The 22,313-nt window shown below is 41.7% G+C and overlaps 1 protein-coding gene across 1 annotated transcript; it reads right to left on the bottom strand.

Moving 5' to 3' along the window:
- Window positions 1-773: 773 nt before the first annotated feature.
- METAP1 (methionyl aminopeptidase 1) lies at window positions 774-22,243 on the bottom strand. The gene is made up of 11 exons (XM_015862099.2): window positions 22,083-22,243; window positions 12,960-13,011; window positions 11,297-11,409; window positions 9,914-9,974; window positions 8,625-8,716; window positions 7,660-7,743; window positions 6,616-6,754; window positions 5,518-5,649; window positions 4,761-4,904; window positions 3,436-3,501; window positions 774-3,218 (listed from the first exon to the last, which is right to left on the bottom strand). Exons 1-11 carry the CDS (start codon window positions 22,194-22,196, stop codon window positions 3,058-3,060), a joined length of 1,158 nt encoding a protein of 385 aa, XP_015717585.1. The 5' UTR covers window positions 22,197-22,243; the 3' UTR covers window positions 774-3,057.
- Between the last annotated feature and the right edge of the window lie 70 nt (window positions 22,244-22,313).

Below are 22,313 nucleotides of genomic sequence, written 5' to 3'. Positions count from 1 at the left end.
TTACTAAACATAGCAGGGTTGAAAAGCAGTGTCAGTGTGCTGCAGCTGCACAGAGAGGAGTAATTACTGTAGAGCTGGCAAGCTTCTGAGGCTGCTCAGGGACTATGAAGGACCTACTACCCAGCTCTACTTTGCAGCCAGCTAGGAAAGCAGACTGGCTGGATGAATGATCTAAAAAATGTCTGTTACTCATGTTTCCTTGGGAAGTCAAATCTATATTCTGCCTTAATTCCAACCTGGCTAATTACAGTGGCAGAAGGCAGGATTTTTGTAAAGGTGATTGATAGCATAAAACTACTTTGACTTGCCCTAATGGGGTCACCTCCAAGACTTCTGTAGCAGAGAAAATTCTGCTATTTCCTTAAACTTACTGGCAACTGAAGAAACATTTGTAACCAGTACTACCAAAAAACAAACAAACAACAACAACAAAAAAAAAAAAACAAAAAAACCCCCCCCACAAACAGAGCAGATACAGCTTGACTACAGCTGTTATGTAAAGGCATTGTCTTTGAAGTTCCACATGTGAGAGGGGCTTATTCACACAAGTTCTCTTTCTCACACCCCTTCTTGGTGACTGAGGCACTGTACTGAACTATAACTGTCAAGGGAAAAAAACCCTATGATTACAAAACTGGTGCAAGGTTTTTTGTTGTTGTATTTTGTAGTGGATATCAATGTAAGAATGAAAAACGCATAATTTCCCCAATCTAGTAAGCACAAGCCTAATGCATTACATTGAAGCAAAGCTACAGCTAGATAGATGAAAAAGATCTTTCACAACACTTTTATTAAATAATTCTGTTCTCCAGGCTGATGTGTATCTGTCTCGTGGTCAAAGAACAGGTGTAGATGCTGTCCCAACTTATCACATGTTTAAAAATACTGCAACAGTATGAACTCAGTAGAAACAGCTTTCTTCCTGCCATTTCAATGTATAGACAGAAATGCATAGCATCGTAGATTACCTGTGGTGTAAACTTGCAGTGCTAAATTTGGTTGTATTTGTGCAACAAAGAGGTACCCACATTACACATGCACAGGTTTAAGTGTGACTTTTTAATTGGCTGCATGCATCCACTGGTAGACTTGCACTGTTGCAAGCAAACCTGGAGGAACCTTGAGAATGCTGTATCTAGTTTTGAATCACAAAAAAAAAATGTGATTTCTGTTAAAAGCAGCTGCAGTTTTTATTTTGTAGAACAAAAATGAGGCCCCCCCATCACACTCACACACGCACACACACTAAAGGCAAGACCACTGGAACCATTCACATGAGTGAGATGGTGGGCAAACCTCCAGGACAGTCCTTCAATATGTTACGTTTCATTCAACACAGGTAATTCCACTCAGAGTACTACAGTCCTTTTCGTTAAAATCTATACACACGCATACACACGCACACACACATACTCTATGCATCATTTCAGGTCACTTTACTGCATAATTAATAATAAAGGTAATGAAAACATTGCAATGATACTCTTACAGCAATGCAAGTCTGAGGCACTCAGGGCAGAGAAGATGTTTTCTGGTGAATTTGATATTTGGTAATATCCATGTCAGTCCAGTTCGTGAAGTACTAACATGTTTTCCCATCTAAATTCTGCAGTACCTCATGCTTGGATCTAATGTGACAATAAATTCACTAGATACCTTGTAAAAGGTGTCTTTTATGCCCACAACTGTATGATTTAATGTCTGCATTGGTTTGACTGTTTCTTGCATTACAGTGGTGTAGGACTTACAGTGGGGTCCGAAAAAAAATTTGTTACATTTCAGGAAAGAAAAAATAAATTCCCTCAGCAAAGACACCAAAGATAATGGAAAGGAAGCGAGCAGGGGAAAAGAGAGGGTACAGAGAAGACAGAGGTTTCATATAGACTCCTTAAGGTGACAGTTACCAGCTGATCGTGATCCACAGATAGACAAGAAAAAATTGTGTGTATGTACTAAAATTAAGATTGCCCATTCTACAGAGCCTGAGGGAAAAGATGAGTTTTCCTATGTCCCTCTAAGACTTTACAAAACCATGAAACTCAGACAACTGTTTGATGAGGGAGAAACAGCTGTTTCAGAACTAACAAAAAAAAATACAGCATCAATGTTTCGTCTTCTCATACTCAGAGTTTTGAGATATATGAGATATATGCTCATCTCACTGTAAGTCTTGCAAATCCAGTCCCCCACAGCTACTGTGGATGTACCTGTAACAAATGTCCCACAGCTGACCCACGTAGGGATCCTATGAATCGTGGGATCTTCTTGGTTCTTGTTTTTCTTCTTTTCTCTAGCCACATCTGATGTGTTATTTTCACCAAGCTTTTGGAGCAGGAGACTGCCTGCAAACACTGCTCCACAGAGAGGCGGCTTGTTACAGAGAGCTGCAGTTAAGACAGAATTTAGCAGTTTTCCCTGTAGGAAGCCCATTCTAGAAATCTCTACAGTCACAATTACCACAGAGATCACCAGCAGGAAGATGGGAACAGAATTAAAGGTAAGGGGTCATCTATTCTTGGCAACATGCACATCCTTCTCCCTTCAACTGTTTCTCAACTGATGAGAAAAATGACAAATGAGGCCCAGCCCATTAAAACAGTATCTGCAGAAGCAGGAACGGGTCTTTGGAACTAGAAACGCATAAAATCTCAGGTGCCACTCACACACCAAGAGAAACAGGGCACACTGAAGTGAAAAGAAAACTGGATCCCAGAATAACAAGTCCAGGTGGGAAAGGTTACCCACACATTTCTAGCTAATACGGCAGCAACAGAAGCATCCGCGGGTCTAATTGGAAGAAAGGTGCAATAGAGATAATGGAAGAAGAAAGAAAAATATAGCACGAGTGTTGTAGGTAGGAGGAAAGCAGAAAATCCTTTTAAATTCTTCTCTGCTTTACCAGACACTGTGTCAGGTTCTTCAATGAATTCCTCTCTTATCTACAATCAGCAAGAACAAAGCAAATGATGGAACTCCTCTCTATTCTGTACTCTTAAAAAAATGCATAGTACAGAGACAAATAAATGTCGTTCAGATCCACCTGCTCAGTCTAGACTATCACTGGGACATGAAATGGGGACGAATACTATCCAGACGCCGGGTGAGGATCTCACAGCCTGTGTCAGTAACCAGGAGAGTGTGTTCAAACTGAGCAGATCGCTTTCCATCTCTTGTTACCGCAGTCCAACCATCAGGCCACGTTTCATCTTGCCAACCACCTACAAATGTAAAACCAGACAAAAATTCATCATTTAAATACCAGATATCAGTTCTCCCAAAAGAACTGAAAGAAATCTATCAACTGTACAGAATAGGACCGGCTTCCTATTTCATCACTTCTTAATAATAAACATGGAGTAAACCATTGTACTCCATACAGGCATTATGGAGAATCAGTTTAATTAAGTGATTTCTGGCTCTTGCCAAACTGCTCACCTTCACAGATCATTGGTTCAATTGTAAATACATGACCTGGCTTCATGACTCCAACCGCCTTATTTTCTGCAATAAAATAAACATTTGACTTAGAAAACTGATCACACCTTAGGTAACAGATGAATCTTTGTCCTAGAAGAAGATAGTAAGAATATGAGAAAGTCAGAAAAGCCCTTTGAGAGATGACTCATTCATTCGTCCATTCATTTTTAACCTCACATTAAAATTTCCCTTACCCAGCACTGCAATATTGACTCAAGGAGTTCAGAATTAATTGTTGACTTAACTCCTATCAAAAAAAGACCTGCAAACTTTTATGATGAAAGTAAACAATTAAAAAAAAATCTAGTAAAAATATGCCTTGAAGATGCTTGAATAAGGCTTGATGACTTCTTAATTCAGTTCCCCTGAACCTCCAATAAACTGTGAAATAAGCTAACAGTCCAGTAATCCTATGACTCCATTCCTGACAGACACTGTCCCCTTCATTCTTCTGGAATACTAAAGAAGACAAAGCAGTCAGGATGATAATCAAGTATTTTTTTAGGTAACATTAAAGAAAAAATAAGCAGAGAACTTCTAACACTGGAACTTTCTGACATTAGATAAGCCATAAGTCTTTACATGGATGTTCATAAAGTGATGCACAGTATACGAGTAGGAGTGCACTTTGAAGAAAGGCTTCAGCCCTTTTCCTTTGCTCTGTTTTACCTTGAAATGAAGGTCCTATCAGGAGAGCTATGCAGCTGAAGTGCATTTGGATTGTTTATCACTGCTTTGTGATATTTTTCCTGTCCTTAGTTCATCCTTAAGCTTCTCTCTATTGCCTCTGCAGATGCTGCCCCTTAGTCCTGCTGCCAAAGTCATAGGGACATGGCCATTTCCAAAAACTAAAGCTGAGAACACCAGGGAGGTAGGAAGGGTAGATCCCTTCCAAACAAACAAAAGCAACAGAACCACTCTGCTTTTATATACATCAGGAATTGGCATAAAGTTTTCACTTTGATCTTGTGACTGAAAACGCTTACCCACTCACACCAGATAAGGACTGATCTGAGGGATTCATTGGAAAATGATACAAAAAAGTTGACAACTTACCCAGTCATTGCGTAGAATGAGTATATGACACATCCACCTTACTTAGTTTCATGAAACACGTTATGATCCCAAGTTCAAAAAACAAATTATTTCACAAGTATACAAATGCTAATGTGATGACTGCTAGACAACATGCTGCTTTATTGAAATATGAGCAAGAACTATATCGGGTGCAATTCATCCCAAAGCACGCCCTGTCTGTAGCACAGTGCAAAAGGAATACTCACTGGCATAATGTGGCACATTAGGGGCTGTATGGAAGAGTTTATGGATTCCGTGCCCACAGTAGCTCCGAACAACTGAGAATCCATTTGCTTGAGCATGTTTCTGAATAATGTTTCCTAGTTCTCTATACCGAACGCCAGGTTTTACTGCAAAATGTAAAAGATACAAATTTATAGAGCTTTCTTTCACTGAAACCCATCACCTAACGCCATTCAGGCTAACATCACCTCTGTAACATTCATGTTTCACATGCACACCTGTTCTAGTAAGCAACTTCCTTCCTCCACTATGATCACTTAATTCACCAACTGTATAAGTGAGTGTAACACTAAACAGTTCAGTCTGGGGGGCAACAAGACGTGTTAAGTCTTCAAACAATGTTTTGCATTTACACCATGTAAATTAGAGAAGATAGCCTTGCTGGTCTTCCAAAACAAACTTGGCTCTTCACACACTCTAACCAATTCAAATTAAGGATGTTTTATTCATATAATTGTCCAATAATGTTGTCTCTATGAAAATATCATCATATGTGGATCACCTCAGCATCACTTACATTTTACTTGTAAAGCCACATACAAAATAGAATGTTGCAACCACCAAATAGAGAAACATATCTTTAAAAATAACCAATGTACTACATATATAGCAGATGTCATCTGCTACAGATGCACACTAACACTTTTGTGTTCTGCAACAAAAGTCATTCCCAGGTAAAGCCAAAACTGTAACACTTCAGGCTGTAGAATGAGGATTTACCTGCATCAATGGCTTGCATTAGGCACTCATACGTCGTTTGGACAAGCCTCTTTGCACCCTCATCAACTTCTCCAACGTAAAATGTCTCGTTCAGATCTCCATGGTAGCCATTACGATAGACAGTAATATCCACTGCAAAGAACACCAGGCACATAATAATGCTAGCTCTGCATTTCTCTCACTGTCTCTTGATTATCAAAAGGACAAAACGACATACGATATGGTATTGTAATTGTAAGATACAAGAACACTTCAGAAGAATTCCTGACATAAACTGTTCCAGCAGAACAAATTCTTGCACTTATCCCATTGCTATTATAGAATTAAATCAGAATAAATTCTCACATTTATCCCACTGCTGTTACAGAATTAAATCAATAAGGTAGTGTTTCATTGGTCAACAATTTAAGACAAAAACGTCAAAAAACCCAACATCTATGCAACACAGCCTTGAGTAGTTTATGATTGGTTTTCTATGTAAATACAAAAAGGCAGAAGAGAATCTCATTACTCCAGGGTGATTTACCTGGTTAATATATTTCCTGGGAATCAACCCCAGCACTAAGAGAACAAAATGGAATTAAAGTAGGTATGTAAACACGTTCCAAGTCATATTTTAACTTCAGCTATTTCTATACAAGTTTAAAATGAGTAATTTTTGCAAAAATTGAAATGCCAAAACGTATCACTCCCAGACAAAAGAATAAAGTTTCTCATGAACATTAAATACATAAGAACCTTCCAGTATTATTCCTAAGAAAAAAAAAAAAAAAAACCAACAAAAAATACACCAGATGGCTTAAAGCTTTTTTCTTCTGAACACAATAATTTAAACATTCAGTATCAGGAATACTCAGGCTCTACAGAGCAATGTAGAAGAATTATAAAGCTCTTAAAGTGCTTTTGAAATTGTTCTAGTGTCATTAATTTAAATGTGCAGAGATGTTAACCAGTAAATGAGAACAAAAGCTTCCATTAAGAAGCTATTCCAGTCATTCTGGCTGCTAGATAAACTTCACTTTACTGAATGGTTTAACTGGATAGAAAGTAAAAGTGTTGAGGATTAGAAATGTGGAAGTTAATTCTCATAGCCCTTACCATTAACGATATCTCCCTCCTGTAATGGCCTCCTGTCAGGAATTCCATGACAGATCACTTCATTCACTGATGTGCAACACGACTTAGGGAAATTATAATAATTCAGAGGAGAAGGATAGCAATTCCTTGCAATACAAGCCTAATTGAGAAAATACACTCTGCATTAGCACATCTTGTAGAAAATAAAATCACAAACACAACTGCCTTCCAGTAGGAATATTCTGAAATGCTGCGACTCCTAAAAATAAGATTCTACAAGTATTTTTGTAGCACTGTGATATTCTGCTATGCTTTCTATTTTTTTAAACAGGGAGACAGCAAAGCTGCCTTCATTTTGCTTCTATTCTTTTTTTTTTTTTTTTTTTTTTTTTTTTATGTTCAGCTTCAAATGCCGAAACTTTCAGGTGCAGAATGAAGCATGGAAATATTTAATCCAGTGAAAAAACAGACATTTTCAATGTCTCTTTTTTAAGTACCAGGTCTAAGATTTTTCACAGTTTCAAAAAAGCCACTGAACCAAATAACATTTTGCACCACTTTTTTTACTCCCCATCTTTAAAACCCTAAGCTGCTTCTTTTCAATTCTATCTCAGGTTCCCCAGTTCTAACTCCCAGTCATAAATCAACTTTCTCCTCTGTACGTCTTAACAATGCTGAGCACAAAAGTGCATGGCCTAAATACATATCATCATATGATGCTCTTTATATAGTGGAATTTGTGGAGCTCAAAGGATTTAAAAGAAATAAAATTGTGTTATGTTAACAGAGAAAGCAGGTGAAGAAACTCAGAGGGAGTCTGAATCTGGAAACATCTAAGACACTGATTTAGAGCCACAGGATTTCCTAATCTGGGGCTTATTTTGAGTCTACCATTGTGCAATATAACACACTTCTAACATCTGCACTACTTACTAACTTCAAAGTGGGAAATAGTTCAAAATAAAGGAAGAATTCATGCAACAACAATGAAAACTCCAAAACATTAATTCCAAAATGGTGAAGAAAGCAATTGAAAACACCAGAAAAACAATAAAATAACCTTACTAAATGGACAGCATGATCAATTTCTTCAGTAGTTACGCCTGCTTTCACCATCATGGCAGCAACATCCAGTACTTCTCTAGCAAGCTGCAAATGAGGAAACAGTAAAAACACTGACTTAAAAATGAGATCAGATCCTTGGAAAGTTACCAACCCATTTTCTACAGACAGCTACACTAAGACTGATAAGAAAGCAGGGCAGACTCAGACTCCATAAAATCTTCCAGATTTCTGCAGCTTATATTACTAAATCACCTCAGTGATGTTGGAGAATATTTTGAAGACATTTTAAATGGAATTGCAAATACTCCACTTGAAAATAACCCAATTCAGATTTAACAGAACTACTGAAGTGGGAAGGGACCTCTGGAGGTCATCTGGTCCAGCCTCTCTGTATGAGAAGGGCCACTGAGAGCAGGCTGCCCAGGGCCAATGTTTAGAAAGCACTGGATAACAGTTTCCTCAAATACCACAAACATAAACGAGACCACCTACGTATATTTCAAAGTTTGATTTTATACACAATTTACTGATTACAACTGAACAGATCCCATCGTACTCAAATGATTCTGTGAACAGCTCCTTTTAATAAACTCTTAGTTATGGGGTACCGTTTTGGTTTTGCTTTTTAGTTTTAACTTCACACTAACTGGAAGAGAAAAATTACACTGAGCTCATTTGTGCCATAAAATATGTTCTTAACAGCAATATTTCAGCCACAAAGTATTTCTCACAAGTAATGACAAAGCCAGAAAATGGATAAAAGTCACCCTTCTGTTTACAAAATAATTCACTCCAAGTTGGAGCCGTGAAGAGAGAAAGAAAACACAAGATTTCTCAAACTATTTTTCAGAGCTCAAACATAGTTTGAAATCTGTATTCTCAAGCATGTTGTCACTAACTGGTTATTTTACTGTATGATCTTAAAGAATAAAAGCATTTTGTAATAAAAATCAAGACCTCCTTACCCTACACACTACTCGCATCCCTTCTATATCCTCAGGTGAGAGTATTTTTATTTGCGAGGTTCCTTTTAAAGCCTGCTCTGATTCAGACATTCCTGGGGGAAATGATGAATAAAAAAAAAAAGAGAGGAGGTAAACAAACAGAAAACATAAGGAGGAATGACTGCTACACATGACCAACCAAGGAACTTAATTAGCTTACCAATAGCAATAAAAATACATACTTTCTCACCACAGGCTAAAGTAACAAAGACACCAGTTGTAGCATTACTACCATTAGCCTGATTAATTTGAACTCAAAAGCCTTCCTCAACATTGTAACACTCAAATGTGTTCAGAAAACCCATTCACCTCCCGCATACAACTTGTCCAGCCAGTCAAAAATATTCTCAAAATACAACAAAGATCATAATTTTAAGGGAAGTATTTTATTCATACAAAAGTTTTTTTAAGTTACTTTGGAAATAAATAAATAATAATCTAAAATAGCCATCAAAGGATTATATAAACTTGCAACTATCTCTAGTTAAGCTACTGCAATAACCAACCAATAAATACATCTCAGTTTTTCCTATCAGATTCTACACAAGCTTGGTTTTATTAGATGAATGCCCTCCAAAAAACAGCATTTTGTGCTGTTTAAATATTTATATTCTGTAAAGAATAATTAAAGATTTGTTGAAAATATAGAAATAAATCCAACAGACTTCTAAGCAGCTTTCTGGGAAACAAAGAAGACCAAAGGCAAAGAGAAAAGTGCAAAGTAAGCAAGTAATTTTGCATCTATCCTTTCTGCATCTAAAGACAGCTGGAAGTCATTTAATAGTTTTCTTACAGGTGTTGCTTACTGGAGTAGTTCTTGTTGGTGTTTCAACTCATTTCCAACATGTCACTGAGAAAGGCTTACCAAAGTTCATCTGTGTCAGGCAACTTTTGCTACATTTGCAACTTGTTATGAAGTTAACGAGAGGAACAGAATTTGCATGTTTTTGCCTTTTCTTCCCTTAAAACCTCTGAAACATAACTCATTACAAACTTTGGACTTGAAAAGCACAACAAAACAAAATACAACCTTGTAGCTACTTTTAGTTTTATTGTTTTATATGGGAAAATTAAGTGCGTGGGGGGGAGGGGGGGAGGAAGGGGTGGAAGAAGTTAAAATAACACACAAAAAACAAACGAAAAAGAAAAGACTCCCATTTCCAGCCCACCCTTCATGCTCTAAACGTTTCCTCAGTCAAAGTAAAGAAAAAGCAAATACAGTATTCCATAACTGAATTGTTCCAGGTTACCTAGTGGATGATCAGCATAATCTGGTCTCTGAATGTAACTTGGCACAGGTCTTGTTGGTGTCTATATAAATCATAGAGAAAGGTGGTTAGATTGCAAGAATACATCTAACAGTCACAAAAGGAGAAATCACATACGCTGAAACATGGCTAATTCTATACAAAAAAAGAAAAGCAGAACTTGTGAACAGCCCAAAACATCCACTTCTCAAAGAATCTTCTGTTACTCTGAATTGCTTTTCTGTTACACAGCCTCTAATAGCCAGCTTCATAGCTTTGCAAAACCAGCCTTCAAATAAACCATCAAAGCATCATATAAATAAAATTGGCTTTGTAATGTAGTGTTTATTCAGGTACTTCCCATACTACAAATGCACTCATTCCAGGCACATCCTTCCGCTCTCTGATTGTTAGTGTATATTAGTAAGACTGTCATTTTTGATCACCATCCTATTTATCAGGACTTTTGTTTCATACGTAACAGACCTACAGGAGTCAGGAGACAAAAAAGCAAATGCTCAGCAGTAACACTAGTAAATTACTAGTAAATTAAAACTAGTGACATATCCAAAAAAAATCCTTTCTCCAATGACACTAACACGCACATGCTGAGGCACTGTTAATCTGTTCTCTGTAACAGATACTATGGAGAGGATGCCACAGAGGAAGAATTTCTAGTATGAGACAATTAGAAAAGACACATGTAAATAAAATGTCATTAATTCTGTAAGTTTTGGCTTATTCCACATACAAACTCCTACCAGTTTAAAAACACAGCTATGCTGAGGTTGTTTTCTCAGCCTACTTTTCACAGCTGGAGATGTTACTGACTTCAGTTATCCTACATTACTGCAGGAAAACATAACATTCTATTACTATATTCTTTGTTCCTTCAGCAGAGCAGTTCACCAGCATATTCACTAATTTATTTCAAACCATTTACATACAATTATATCAAGGTACTTATTTGAATTCTAAATTCGTCCTGACTTTTTTTTGAAGCAGACTGCTCCATTAATGATAAGAGCAGTAAACAGCTAGAAAATGCCATCTTAACTCTTAATTAGCAGCAGCTTTTTGCAGAATAAATCTCAGAATACACAGAGAAAAATTATAAACTGAAATCTATTTCTGATGCATGCTCCCTCATAGGCTTTTCCTTCCTTTTAAATATACCAAGAGATCAAGTTAAATCAAAATAAATGGCACAATAATGGCACAGTCACGTACATCTTTGCTATAAAATTAGGATTCTAAAAGAAGCTTTCCTCCTCCAGCTAAAATGTGGAAGGCAATAAGGACAGGAATTCAGGTCCATTAGTAGCTACAGAACATAACATGTACTTTTTCCACTAGTTTTGGAGTACAGTGGCACTTATTACTTACCAGAGGATAATGTGGCCTGAGTTTGCCAGTATATCGATAACCAGACCAGGGATTTGTGTTGATGTCACCTTCCAGGGTCCAAGAGGATACCTCACGTTTAGCTTTTTCATCTTCTGAAAAGACAAAATAAATAAATAATAAATTCCAGAGGCAAAATCATTTCTACTATGAATAAGGGCCCTGGGGTCCTAAGGGCAACCCAGAAGCACACAGATCTGGCAGCACTCGTCGTTAACTCATAACCTGGTAAGTTAAGTTTGTTTCCCCTTTTCATATCTCACAAGAATGAAGAAATGGCAAGAGTTCTACCACAGCACACCCTAACACGAGTTTCTCAGTCCCCGTGGTTGACATCTGAACCATCTGCCCACGTAACATTAATTTAGATGAACCACTGAGAAATAATAACTTAAAAAAACAAAAGATTCATTTGAGATGATTCAGCAGTTTCTAACATCAAGGATTTGAGGGCTACCAGAACCAAGCCCACTCATACTGGGCTCAACAGTTACCCAAGAAGCCAGAAAGATCATGGATTTAGTGGTATGATTAAGAAGTTACTGTCAGTTAAACAGCTTCAGTGGAACACACCAGAGGATTACCATCACTATATTAATTACATTGACCATGAAAGCAATTTTCTGTTCCTACAGTACATGTGTGAACTATGAGAACTCCACAGTGAGGAGAGAGATAACATTCATAACTGTCTATGTGCTATTTTCAACTATTATAACTTATCATGGGGAAAAAAAAAATAAAAAGAAGAATTTCTGGAGCTTTTAGGAAAGAGGGAGGTAAGTGATGTGAGGATTTGGCTTTCCAACATACCATTCTATAATTCCAACTCCCTTTTAAGTTAGGCTCCCTTTGAGCTGAGGAAGGCAGGTGCAGAACTGAGGTCTGCTTTCTCTTTTTATGGGCTGGTTGTAAACTTATAAATTATCTTAGTTCCTCAGATAAGGAAGAATCTACAAGTCTATCAGTACTTCCATACCAGATCTACAAGCTGTAACTAAGACATACATATATCTCTATTACCTTCAGCTAAGCTGGGCAAAATCCTACCTATAATATATCCTCCTTTCAATAGGTGCATCAATGCACAATGACATTTTTGTCAATGCTCCATCACCTGCAAAGCACAGAAGTGCTGCCTGGTGTTTACATGGAATCCCTTGTGCTCTGGTTTGTGACCACAGCCTCCTGTCCCAGCACTGGGCACCACTGGAAAGAGCATGACTCTGTCCTATTTGTGCTCTTTCTCTAGGGTATTCATACACGTTGAAGGGATCTGAGCCTTCTCTATGCTGAACAGCCCCAGCTCTGTCAGCCTCTCATAAGTAAGAGGCTTCAGTTTCTTCATCACCCTTGTGGCAATTTGCTGGACTCTCACCAGTGTAGCCAAGTCTTTCATGCACCGGGAAGCCCAAAACTGAGTATGGTACCCCAGGTGTAGCTGCACGCTTACATGTGGAATGACACAAAGCAAACTGCACTATATGACTTCATCACCAATACACTCCCCATCTCCCACACTTTATTTTTAAACTATATTAAACAAAACAATGATGCACTACCGGGGGGAAGGGGGAGCAAACGCACCAAAAGGATTTCCATATGCACATTCATAAAAGAATTTTAATATGGGTAAAAAACTTACTTGCTTTCTTGTGTAATAACTTGTGAGTAGCCCAGCTTCCCTTAAAGCATTCCTAGAATTGCAAAGAAAACAAAAATTACACTTTTAAGTAGCTTCATCCTGGACAGATGTGCCATTCCCTCAAAAACTGAGAAGCAACGGTGCTTTAGAATACCAAAAGATGGATCGTATTAACCCGTGTAGCAACTTGTAGTAAATGCTACTCTAACTGACAGCCTTAGTGCTAGAAAATACAACCTTCAACTGCTTATGAGTAAGAATAGTTGCAAAGAATAGCCAAACATCAAAATGAAGCACACTGATCTAATCCTAACACTAAACATCATCCCCTCGTCATTTTAAAGAATAATTCAACACCATGCTTGCTCTAGGCTCACTGAAATACTGCACTGCTCCAGGAACTGCAGAGGTAAGAGTTCAACTGGTCCATCTCCATACTTATATGCTGGGATAATGCAGCAGGCAGGGTGACCCTCCTGGCTCCTGCTAACTGCAGCCCTTCAGCCTCCTTCCCCAGCATAAGGAAGCAACAGAGGTCAACCAGCATAATCACGAGGAAACAAATTAAAGAGATTAATGTGGGGAAAAAGACTGTGCTACTGAACGTAAATAGGAAACGTAAGTCATAACAATAGATGAAATTGAGATGGAAAGCAAAGAAAGAGTGTGTGTGAAGGAGCTTATAATTTTTGTCTTCCTCCCAAGCACAAAGAGAGCACTTCATGCGACTAGCAATGAATCAGCAAAGGAGCAGAGGAAATGCCTGGCTGCTGGAAAAGATACAGAAAGATTAAGGTGAGGGAAAGGCATGGAAAAAAAGGAGAGGTGGAAGTAAAAATGCTGCTGGAGAAAGCATTTAGAGGCGATCCTTTATGGTGCTAATTAAAAAATTACTTGTTTTGACTAAATATAGCTATGAAACCAACTGGTAGAAAACGGCTAATTCCAATTATTTACAATAACTGCTAAACTTCTGAGGAAAAAAGCATGAAGCAAACAGCTTTTCTTTATAAGGAAAGACTAATGCTGAATCATCATCATAAAACTACTGTCTGGAGCCAACAACAGATTCAGCCTAACATACACAACCCTGAACCAGTGCAAGACAGCAGAGCTGCAAGTTAAGCCTTGTGGGTGAGATTCTGCCCCTGGTTTAAAGCTGTTACTGCACCATCATAACCATCTGCTCCTGCAGCACCATCTTCCTCCCGTTTTCCATTCAAACAGTGGTTATCAAGTTGTATCCAAAAGCCCACCCTAACGTGGTGCACAACTGCACCTGTGCTCAGAGACCCAGCTGCCTTCATTACCACAGCCAATTCCTTGTTGTCTTGTTTTGCACCACACTTAAGTCTCCCCTATCTCCAGATGGGCACTCAGCACGCCACAGTACCACACAGTGTACCAGATAACAGGTCGCTTTGAAAGCACCACTGTAGATGAAAGGGAGAACATCTTGTTGAACAAGCAGCAGTAGGTTTTATTGTCATGCTTGTATAACCTGCTGCACACTAAGACCTTTGTACCACGTTATTATCTGTTTTCTGCTGGAAAGCAGAGGGAAAAAGAGTAGGTTTTAACTGACATCTATTTTAAGACACACACACATTCACAGAAAAAGGCTAAAAGCCCTATTTCAAGAACACTATGATGACCAATATGCTTTTACCTCCTTACACTTCAGAACAGAGACCTGATGTGCCAGAGGAAGGAGGATTACACAACTTACAGCAGTAACTACGAGGAGCCAGGTCTGCAAACCTAGAAGCCACTTCTTGGGAGATAAAGGAGTACTGAGGAACGAACACACCTGGCTGCTGTGGTAATTACTGGATGTAATCAAACTGTTCTTTCCCCACAGAATTCTGAGAAGTACTCTCAAATCCCATTCCCTTCTCCGATGCCTTTTCTTCTTGCTGGCTCATAACCAGCAAACACCATGCGAGCACCACGCTGCTGCCAGCATCATAACCTGACAGCCTCTATGTTGGCTTTTTATTTCCTGCAGCTGTAAGCAACATAAGAGGATCCAGCGTAAGGCTGCCACGTGTCTTAGCTCTCTCCAACATGTTTCCCAGATTTCACTTGTCCTCTATTTCCAAAAGAAAAGCAGCTCAGTCAACTGCTGTTGTACAGCCAAGCGTCCCAGACACATGCCCTACACGCACATCAATCAACAGCAACAAGTACAAACAGCAAGCCCAAAACATTTGTGCAAGCACAGGCTATTCCACGTGCAGCATATCATCAATGAATACCTCTGTGCTGGTCCGACACTTCTGGAAGGCACTCGGAGGGCACACTGTGCATCCATCACCAACCCATCCAGTTTGTGTAGGCTCAGTCACACGCATCCCGTAAGCACTGGACTTATGGGATACAAAGAAACCACTTGCATCCAACAACTGACTGCACAAACACTACGTTGGGCATATCTGCATAGCTCTGCTTTGGCAATTTCAGATCAAATCCAGCAGATGTTACCTCAAAGGTTGGAGAATCATTGCTGTGGCTCTACCAGCAAACCACTGAACGCTTCAGACACCCCCACCTTCTGTACAGCAGTCTGACGCTTCAGACACCCTCACCTTCTGTACAGCAGACTTCCTGCCAAGCCATGGAAGAAAGCCACTCTTTCTCTCCATCTGGGACACTTTGCAGACAACTTCCTGGAGAAAATCCTGCTTTTTGATAAGCCTTCTCTGCTGAACCTCCTCTCCTGAAACCAACCCTGCTGATTCTGTGCGTACAGACAAGTTCAATACAGTTTTTACCAGGACCTGTACATTTACCAAAAGGTAACTAAAGATACAACCACCATCACAAGCTGGAAAGATTCCTCTTGGAACAGCTGATGGAAGCCAAGTTATTTCTCTAAATTACTTCCACCTGAAGGACTTAGCCCTGCATCTGCTGGTTAAAATATATGCAGACCCGTGCAGCTTGGCAGAATCGGTTTCACATTAAAGCGCAGTTCTGTACGCATACAGAGTTCACTAGCAAATATGTTTGTTTCATTTCAAGTCTAAATCAGCCATTGGAAGAACAATAAGAATAAACACCTTTAAAACAACTGATCGACTCAGCAAGAGTTTTTCTCCTGTTTTAACATTTTTACAGTGATAGAAGGAAAGTGGCTCACTGTCAATACAGTGGGATTAAGAGGTAGCAAAGCACAACTAATGCCAACTGCCAGAAGAGAAAAAAGGGTCAATGAACCAAGACTAGGCTATATTTACACTGCAAGCCTCTGTAGAGCACAGACATACCCAAACTAGCTTTAAATAAATCACTCAAGTACAGGAAGCTGTGTAGGCACTGCAGGATTCAAGACACACTTATTTGCATGCTTTTCTGAATGAGTGTAAGACAGCAGCTCAGCTGAAGAGCACTCCCTGCGGGCTTCCCTTCCCCTTCGGGTACAGCTGCTCCATGCAACCTGGCTCTAAACGCTGCATGCATTGGCAGGTATGCAGACACTGCCCAAAGGCTGGTGCGAGCAGCTGGCAGGAGCTCCAGCTCACATCTGGCTTCCACAGAAGCACCCCTCTCCATCCACAGCGCTCATCGTTTAGAACCATGGAGCTGAATATCCAAAAAATACACGTTGTACAGCAAAAAGGGAGACAGCTGGAATGGAGACTGTGGGGACAGACTGGCTGGCGCTCTGCATGTAATTATGCCCTGAGATGTAATAGTCAGGCAAACGTCTAGGAAACAGTGCCAAGAAGTAGCTGTATTTAAAAATATTCTCAGCGATTTTTTAAAATAGATTTTTAAAGTGTCCTTTGGAGTGTAAGATTGCTGCAGGCTTAACCTGAGATCACGTGATATTTTATTAACGAGAACTGGAGTTCAACCAAACCACCTTAAAGGTAGGCAAACAAAACTAAACTAACAAAAAGGACGGCATTTAGCTTCAGAAAATATTATGTTACCAGCAATGTGTATCTAATACAACACAGCCTAACCTTACATTTTATCCATAAATATAAAGGACTTGGGGAACACAACCTGTTAATACATTTGATGTTAGAATAAAACAGTTAACAGTTGTCTTTTACCATATCAAACTCAACCTGATCTAGCTCTAGCTGTCCCTGCTCATTGCAGGGAAGTTGGACTAGATGACCTTCAATGGTTCCTTCCAACTCTAAGGATTCTGTGTTTCTAACGTGGACCAGCTCCTCAGCACACTGAGCACCAGCTCAGAAGCCTGCCTGGCAGCCCAAAGTTTTGCTTTCAGAAAGTTATGCATACTTTGCATTTGCGTCTCAACAATAACCAGGCACTTACCACAGGCACGGAGATTTATAAGCAATTAAAAATGCCAACTTCCTCACCTAGGCAATCTGTCAAAGGACATAGAAGAAAGTTATCCGCAGCGTGTCACTTATATCAAAAGAAAACCACGTAGCTGTTGCAGCTGGATCCAAGCAGCAGGCTGCAGCCTATTTTAGGCACAGCAAAGAACAGCACACCAAGAATAAAATACAGCACTCGTGTCTTATGGGCTGACATGAGAGAGGACAAAAAATAGTTTTTCTGGTCCCTGTTCCCCACAACCAATACATTGAAGGTGAAAGGAAACAGCAAGGTGTGCGGTGCTGGGGACGGGTTTGGGGGGATAGCACTGCTCTCTTCAAGATCCCAGTTTTTAATAAATCACCGTGACCTTGAGTACCCAACGCCATCCAGGGCCCAGATATGGGAGCAAATTAGGTGTAAGTATCAGGGAAAATGTACCTCCCAGAAAGAAGGTGCATCATCAGTCCACAGTCACCAAAAAGACAGGAGCGCCTCTTCCTCGGTGACATTTTAAAACCCACTCCAAATGGAAGGAGCCCATCAGCAGGCATCCACCCTGTGAGAATGAAGCTGCACAGCACACAGTTCAGAAAAGCCATCCTGTGGCCTTCAAATATCAGAGAGAAATAAATAGGCAGTGCAGGCCCCTGAATTGATAATAAGAGAAAGCTTCCGTGATGTGCCTAGAAATAGATCCCTCCAAATTTGGCAGGGAAATGACCCCACACCAGTGCACAGTCCACAGCACAGAACATCTCAGCTCTGTCTAGTCTGAGACACTCATATAGCACGAGAAAGGAAGAGCTTAGCAAAGCAATGCAGAACTATCAGTATGAGACCAATTTATAATTAGAAGGGTCATATAAAAGTGGTAAATGAAAATCACGAGAGCAGTTACTACTTCTGCCCATCATTCAGCAGCTTTAAAAGGCATGTAAAAATACAAGTTGTGCATTTAAACACCAACTGAATAGGCACGAGACATATAATTCACGCAGAAGTGACACATATCTATAAAGACAGATTTTAAAATCACAGATTTATCCTAATAAGAGAAACAGCACAGTAGAGATGCAACACTGGATGTCTGTTATTTCCACTTTGGGAACACAGAGTAACTGAATCTATGCTGATAAATCCACAGTACACCGAAGCAAGTATCTACAAAAGAGAAAGCAAGGCAGTGAAAGACAGCTAGCAGCAACAGGGCTTGACTGACTAGGCTAAAGGAGACACCAAAGGTTAACAGCCGACAGAATCCCTCAGCAGAACATGCCCTCTCATTACACGTCGGACTGAAAGAAAAGAATATACTGCCAGGGTTCAACTGGTTTATTTCCAAGCCACGTACACACTGCCTCAAACCCCAGGTGAGGCCGGTGCCCAGCTGCCTCAGCCTCTTTCCACTCACAACCCACCACCAGCACACCCCTTCAGCTGTGTATCCAGCTTATGAGCTGCATAGATCCACAGATGAAACTGTGTTGTCTGAAAGGCATTTTTGAGGATGTCGAATTACTTCAGAGTAAGCACTTTCATGGCACGTTGTTGAGATGTCCTTTTTTTTTGATGCAGAAGGGGAACAGGCACTAGAATAATGCCCTTTATCAAAGGAAGGAGAAATACAACCCATAAATTCACTGGGGAAATCACTGTCTTAATATGGCTTACCTGAAAAGTTCACTTCAATTATGTATGTGCAGTGATGAAAAAATGATGTTTAGTAAGTCCTGGGGTGACTTACCACACTGAGATTCTCAGCCCTATGCTACCTGTGTTCGTCTTAACAAAGCACACATCACAATTTATAACCCAAACACATTATTTCATATCTGTTACTTTTTAGAGCAGTTCAGTTTTTTATCGCTTAATCTCAGCACCAGAGAAAATGCACTCCTCCAAATGTGATTTCAGCTTTTACTGGGGCTTTGTCAGTACGAGCAAGCTACTGCACACTTCACAGAATCACACACAGAATGACCCGGGTTGGAAGGGACCTCAAGGATCATGTAGTTCCAGCCCCCTGCCTAGCAGGGCCACCAAACATACACATTTACTAGATCAGGTTGCCCAGGGCCCCGTCCAACCTGGCCTGTAACACCTCCAAGGACTTCAAGGAGATTGATTAACCTAGCACATGTGCCTGTACAGACACCAGGCTGCTTGCCACTCCAGGTCCTGCACTTTGCCCAGAGCAAGAGGCTACACATGTGCGATTACCACTGCGTGCGTTCAGTAAGAACAGAGAAACTTCACAGCTGGGCCAGACTGGGCACAAGTCTGCTCTGAGGCAGAATGCTCCTGAAACACTCATGCTTTCTGATCTAGCAAAGCTTCAGGAAGCTCAATTAGCAGCAAACTCGATGCAAATGCTGTTCCTCCATTAAAAGAAAGTCCTAAAAACCCCAGAAGCAGCTCATCAAAGGACTGGGTCCAGCTCAATGGAAGGGGTTGAAACCTGCAGCTTCAGAGGGAGGGAACAGACTATGCCTTTAGGTAACAGACAGCTACAAAGCAAGCTATGCTCTAAGGTGGAATAACACCCTACTTTCACTTGCTAGCTTATTAAGAAGTTATTTCTGCATGTAATGCCACAGTGGAAAGGAAACTACTCAGGAGAAATCTTAGAACAAGTTCCACAGCTGCTGACCACTCCAGCACTATTGGCTGAAACTTGCGGGGAGCTCAGAGCAAACATCCTGGTTTTGAGGATCCCTCTGAGCAGTGACAATAAGCCTCTCAGTGCCCACAAAAACGGGCAGCCAGGTTGTCATCAGCACATACGCTACCTTCTTAACAGCACTCGGTGCTCACAGGATGCTCGTGAGCCTCCATCTCCACCAAGGCACACATCAGACAACACAGAGGACACAGGGGGATTGATGCTCCTCCCTGCAGGCCGAACACGAGGTCTCCCAGTCTATTTGCATATCTCAAAAGCAGCCCGCTGTTAACTCCCTTGTCTTTTCTATGACATGCTTCACTCACTCCAGACTTTCAAAGCACCTTTCATGTGGGAAACAACTATGTTTACCTACTTGACTGACCAAGAAATAACGAGAAACAACACACGGACACTCAGAACTAACAGTCCAGTATTTTATCTCCTAGGCAAGGCAGTTTTACAAGCCTATTTTAATAAGCCAATAAATATTTCTGGTAATTTTGCCCTACGGTGCTAGCAGATTATTCAAAGTAATTAAATCTAACATATGGACAAGAATCTCTGCAACCTATTTAAACTTAACGGAGTTGGGGATGGGACAGAGGGGAGCAGAGATATTACTTTGCTCATGAGCCTGCTTGATCTGTTAAAAAATGGTATTGCCAACATCAGCTAATACTCACACTTGCTGAACGTGCATTTGTGATGAGCATCAGACATGTCAAAACAGGTACTACAATACAGAGCAAACCCTACAGGCCACCTTCAAGAACCACGCTGGAGTTAAACGCACAGAATCACCACAACAACCCTGGGTTGCAGTCCATGTAACAGCACTGACTCCCAGCATATAGCCCAGAGGCTCTGGGGAAGCAGCACAGTACAGTGAGCATGTTACATTCAAATGGGGAGTTCTCCTCGAGCCCTATGCAAATGATAACTATCAGCTAATATCCCGACTCAGAAGTAACTATGCTGCTCAATTAGTATGCTGAGGTGGTTAAAAGCTTTTATATTAGCCTAGCTGAGGTGGTTAAAAGCTTTTATGAAGTTTATCAACAGACTGCCAATGACTTTCTTGCACCAACTCCACCATTGGCCGATGAATCATATTTCCTCGCTGGACGCTAACAGGAATGGCACATACAAAAAGCTCAAAGTCTTCAGCTACGTGTTTTACCACACATTTCTAAAAACAGGGCCAACAAACCAACCCACCACACAGTCATCAGGCAGTCCTTTCTGTTTAACAGACGGACCTCAGCACACTAGGACTGCGGTGAGATGTGAGAAAAGACGAGGCCCACAGAACGTGTGGCTGCATGGGAACTGGCCCAACCTGAACCTCTTTACTGTGTATCCTGGAAGTAAAATATCCACAGACACTTACAGGAAAACAAGTAGAGCACCAAATCGTTCTCCCCAAAGCTCTTCTCTAGTTAAAAAGCACCGCCTGCAGAGCAACAAGTCCTCTGTGTTCGGTAAAGCCTCCCCAACTCCGGACCCGGAGCTGATGCAGCCCCAGAGGCACACACGCCGGAAGGTGCCGAACTCGGCTCATTGTGCTCGCTCAGCCCGTGCTCGGGCAGGGGGCACCGCTCACAGGGAACCGCACAGCCCCTCCGGAGCCCTTCCCCGCGCCCCGGACCCCGCGGCACGTCGAGCCGAGGCGTCCCCGCCTCCTCCGGGCGGGGAACTTCCCGCGGGGCCGAGCGGCAGATCCGCGCCCGCCGGGAGCCGAGCCCAGGCCGGCGTGAGGCACGCGAGGCGGGGAGCAGCCCGCAGCCGGCATCGCGCGTCGGCCTCATTCGTCGGCTGGAAATCTCACCACAGCGTCCCCCCCCGCCTCCACGTTTCCTCCTGGCTGCAGGCAACGCGTTCTCCGGCGCGGGGCAGCGCTCCCCGAGCCCCCACGCCGCGCCCGGAGCCGAGGGCGCTCCCGCACGCCGAGCGGCCGCGGGCCCGGCGAGGAGCTCCGGCCGGCACCTGCCGCCTCCGGCCCGGCCCGGCACCTCGCCGCTCCCCGGGGCTGTGAGGGAGGGCCGACCCGCAGCGGACACCGGGCGGGCGCCCCTCGGAGCCGGCAGGGCGAGCGGGAAGCGGGGAGGAAGCGGGGCGAGGAGGTTAGAGCGACGCCGCCGAGGCCTCACCTGAGAGCAGAAGTAGGAGCCCTGGATACCCAGCTTGAGACAGGTGGGGCACTGCAGCTTGGCCTCGCTGCTGCAGCCCGCCGTCTCGCAGACGCGGGTCTCCACGGCCGCCATGCTGCCGGGCTGCCACAGGCGCGGCGCGGCGAGCGGCGGGGGAGGAGCCGCCGGCTGGGCCGGGCTGTGCCGAGCCGCTGCCCTGCCCTTCGCTATCGACCGCCGCGCAAACTCAGA

This window comes from Coturnix japonica, chromosome 4 (genome assembly GCF_001577835.2).
Source record: "Coturnix japonica isolate 7356 chromosome 4, Coturnix japonica 2.1, whole genome shotgun sequence".
Classification (NCBI taxonomy): Eukaryota; Metazoa; Chordata; class Aves; order Galliformes; family Phasianidae; genus Coturnix; species Coturnix japonica.
Note: the sequence above shows the minus strand (reverse complement) of the source record. Positions and strands in the feature narration are given on the sequence as shown.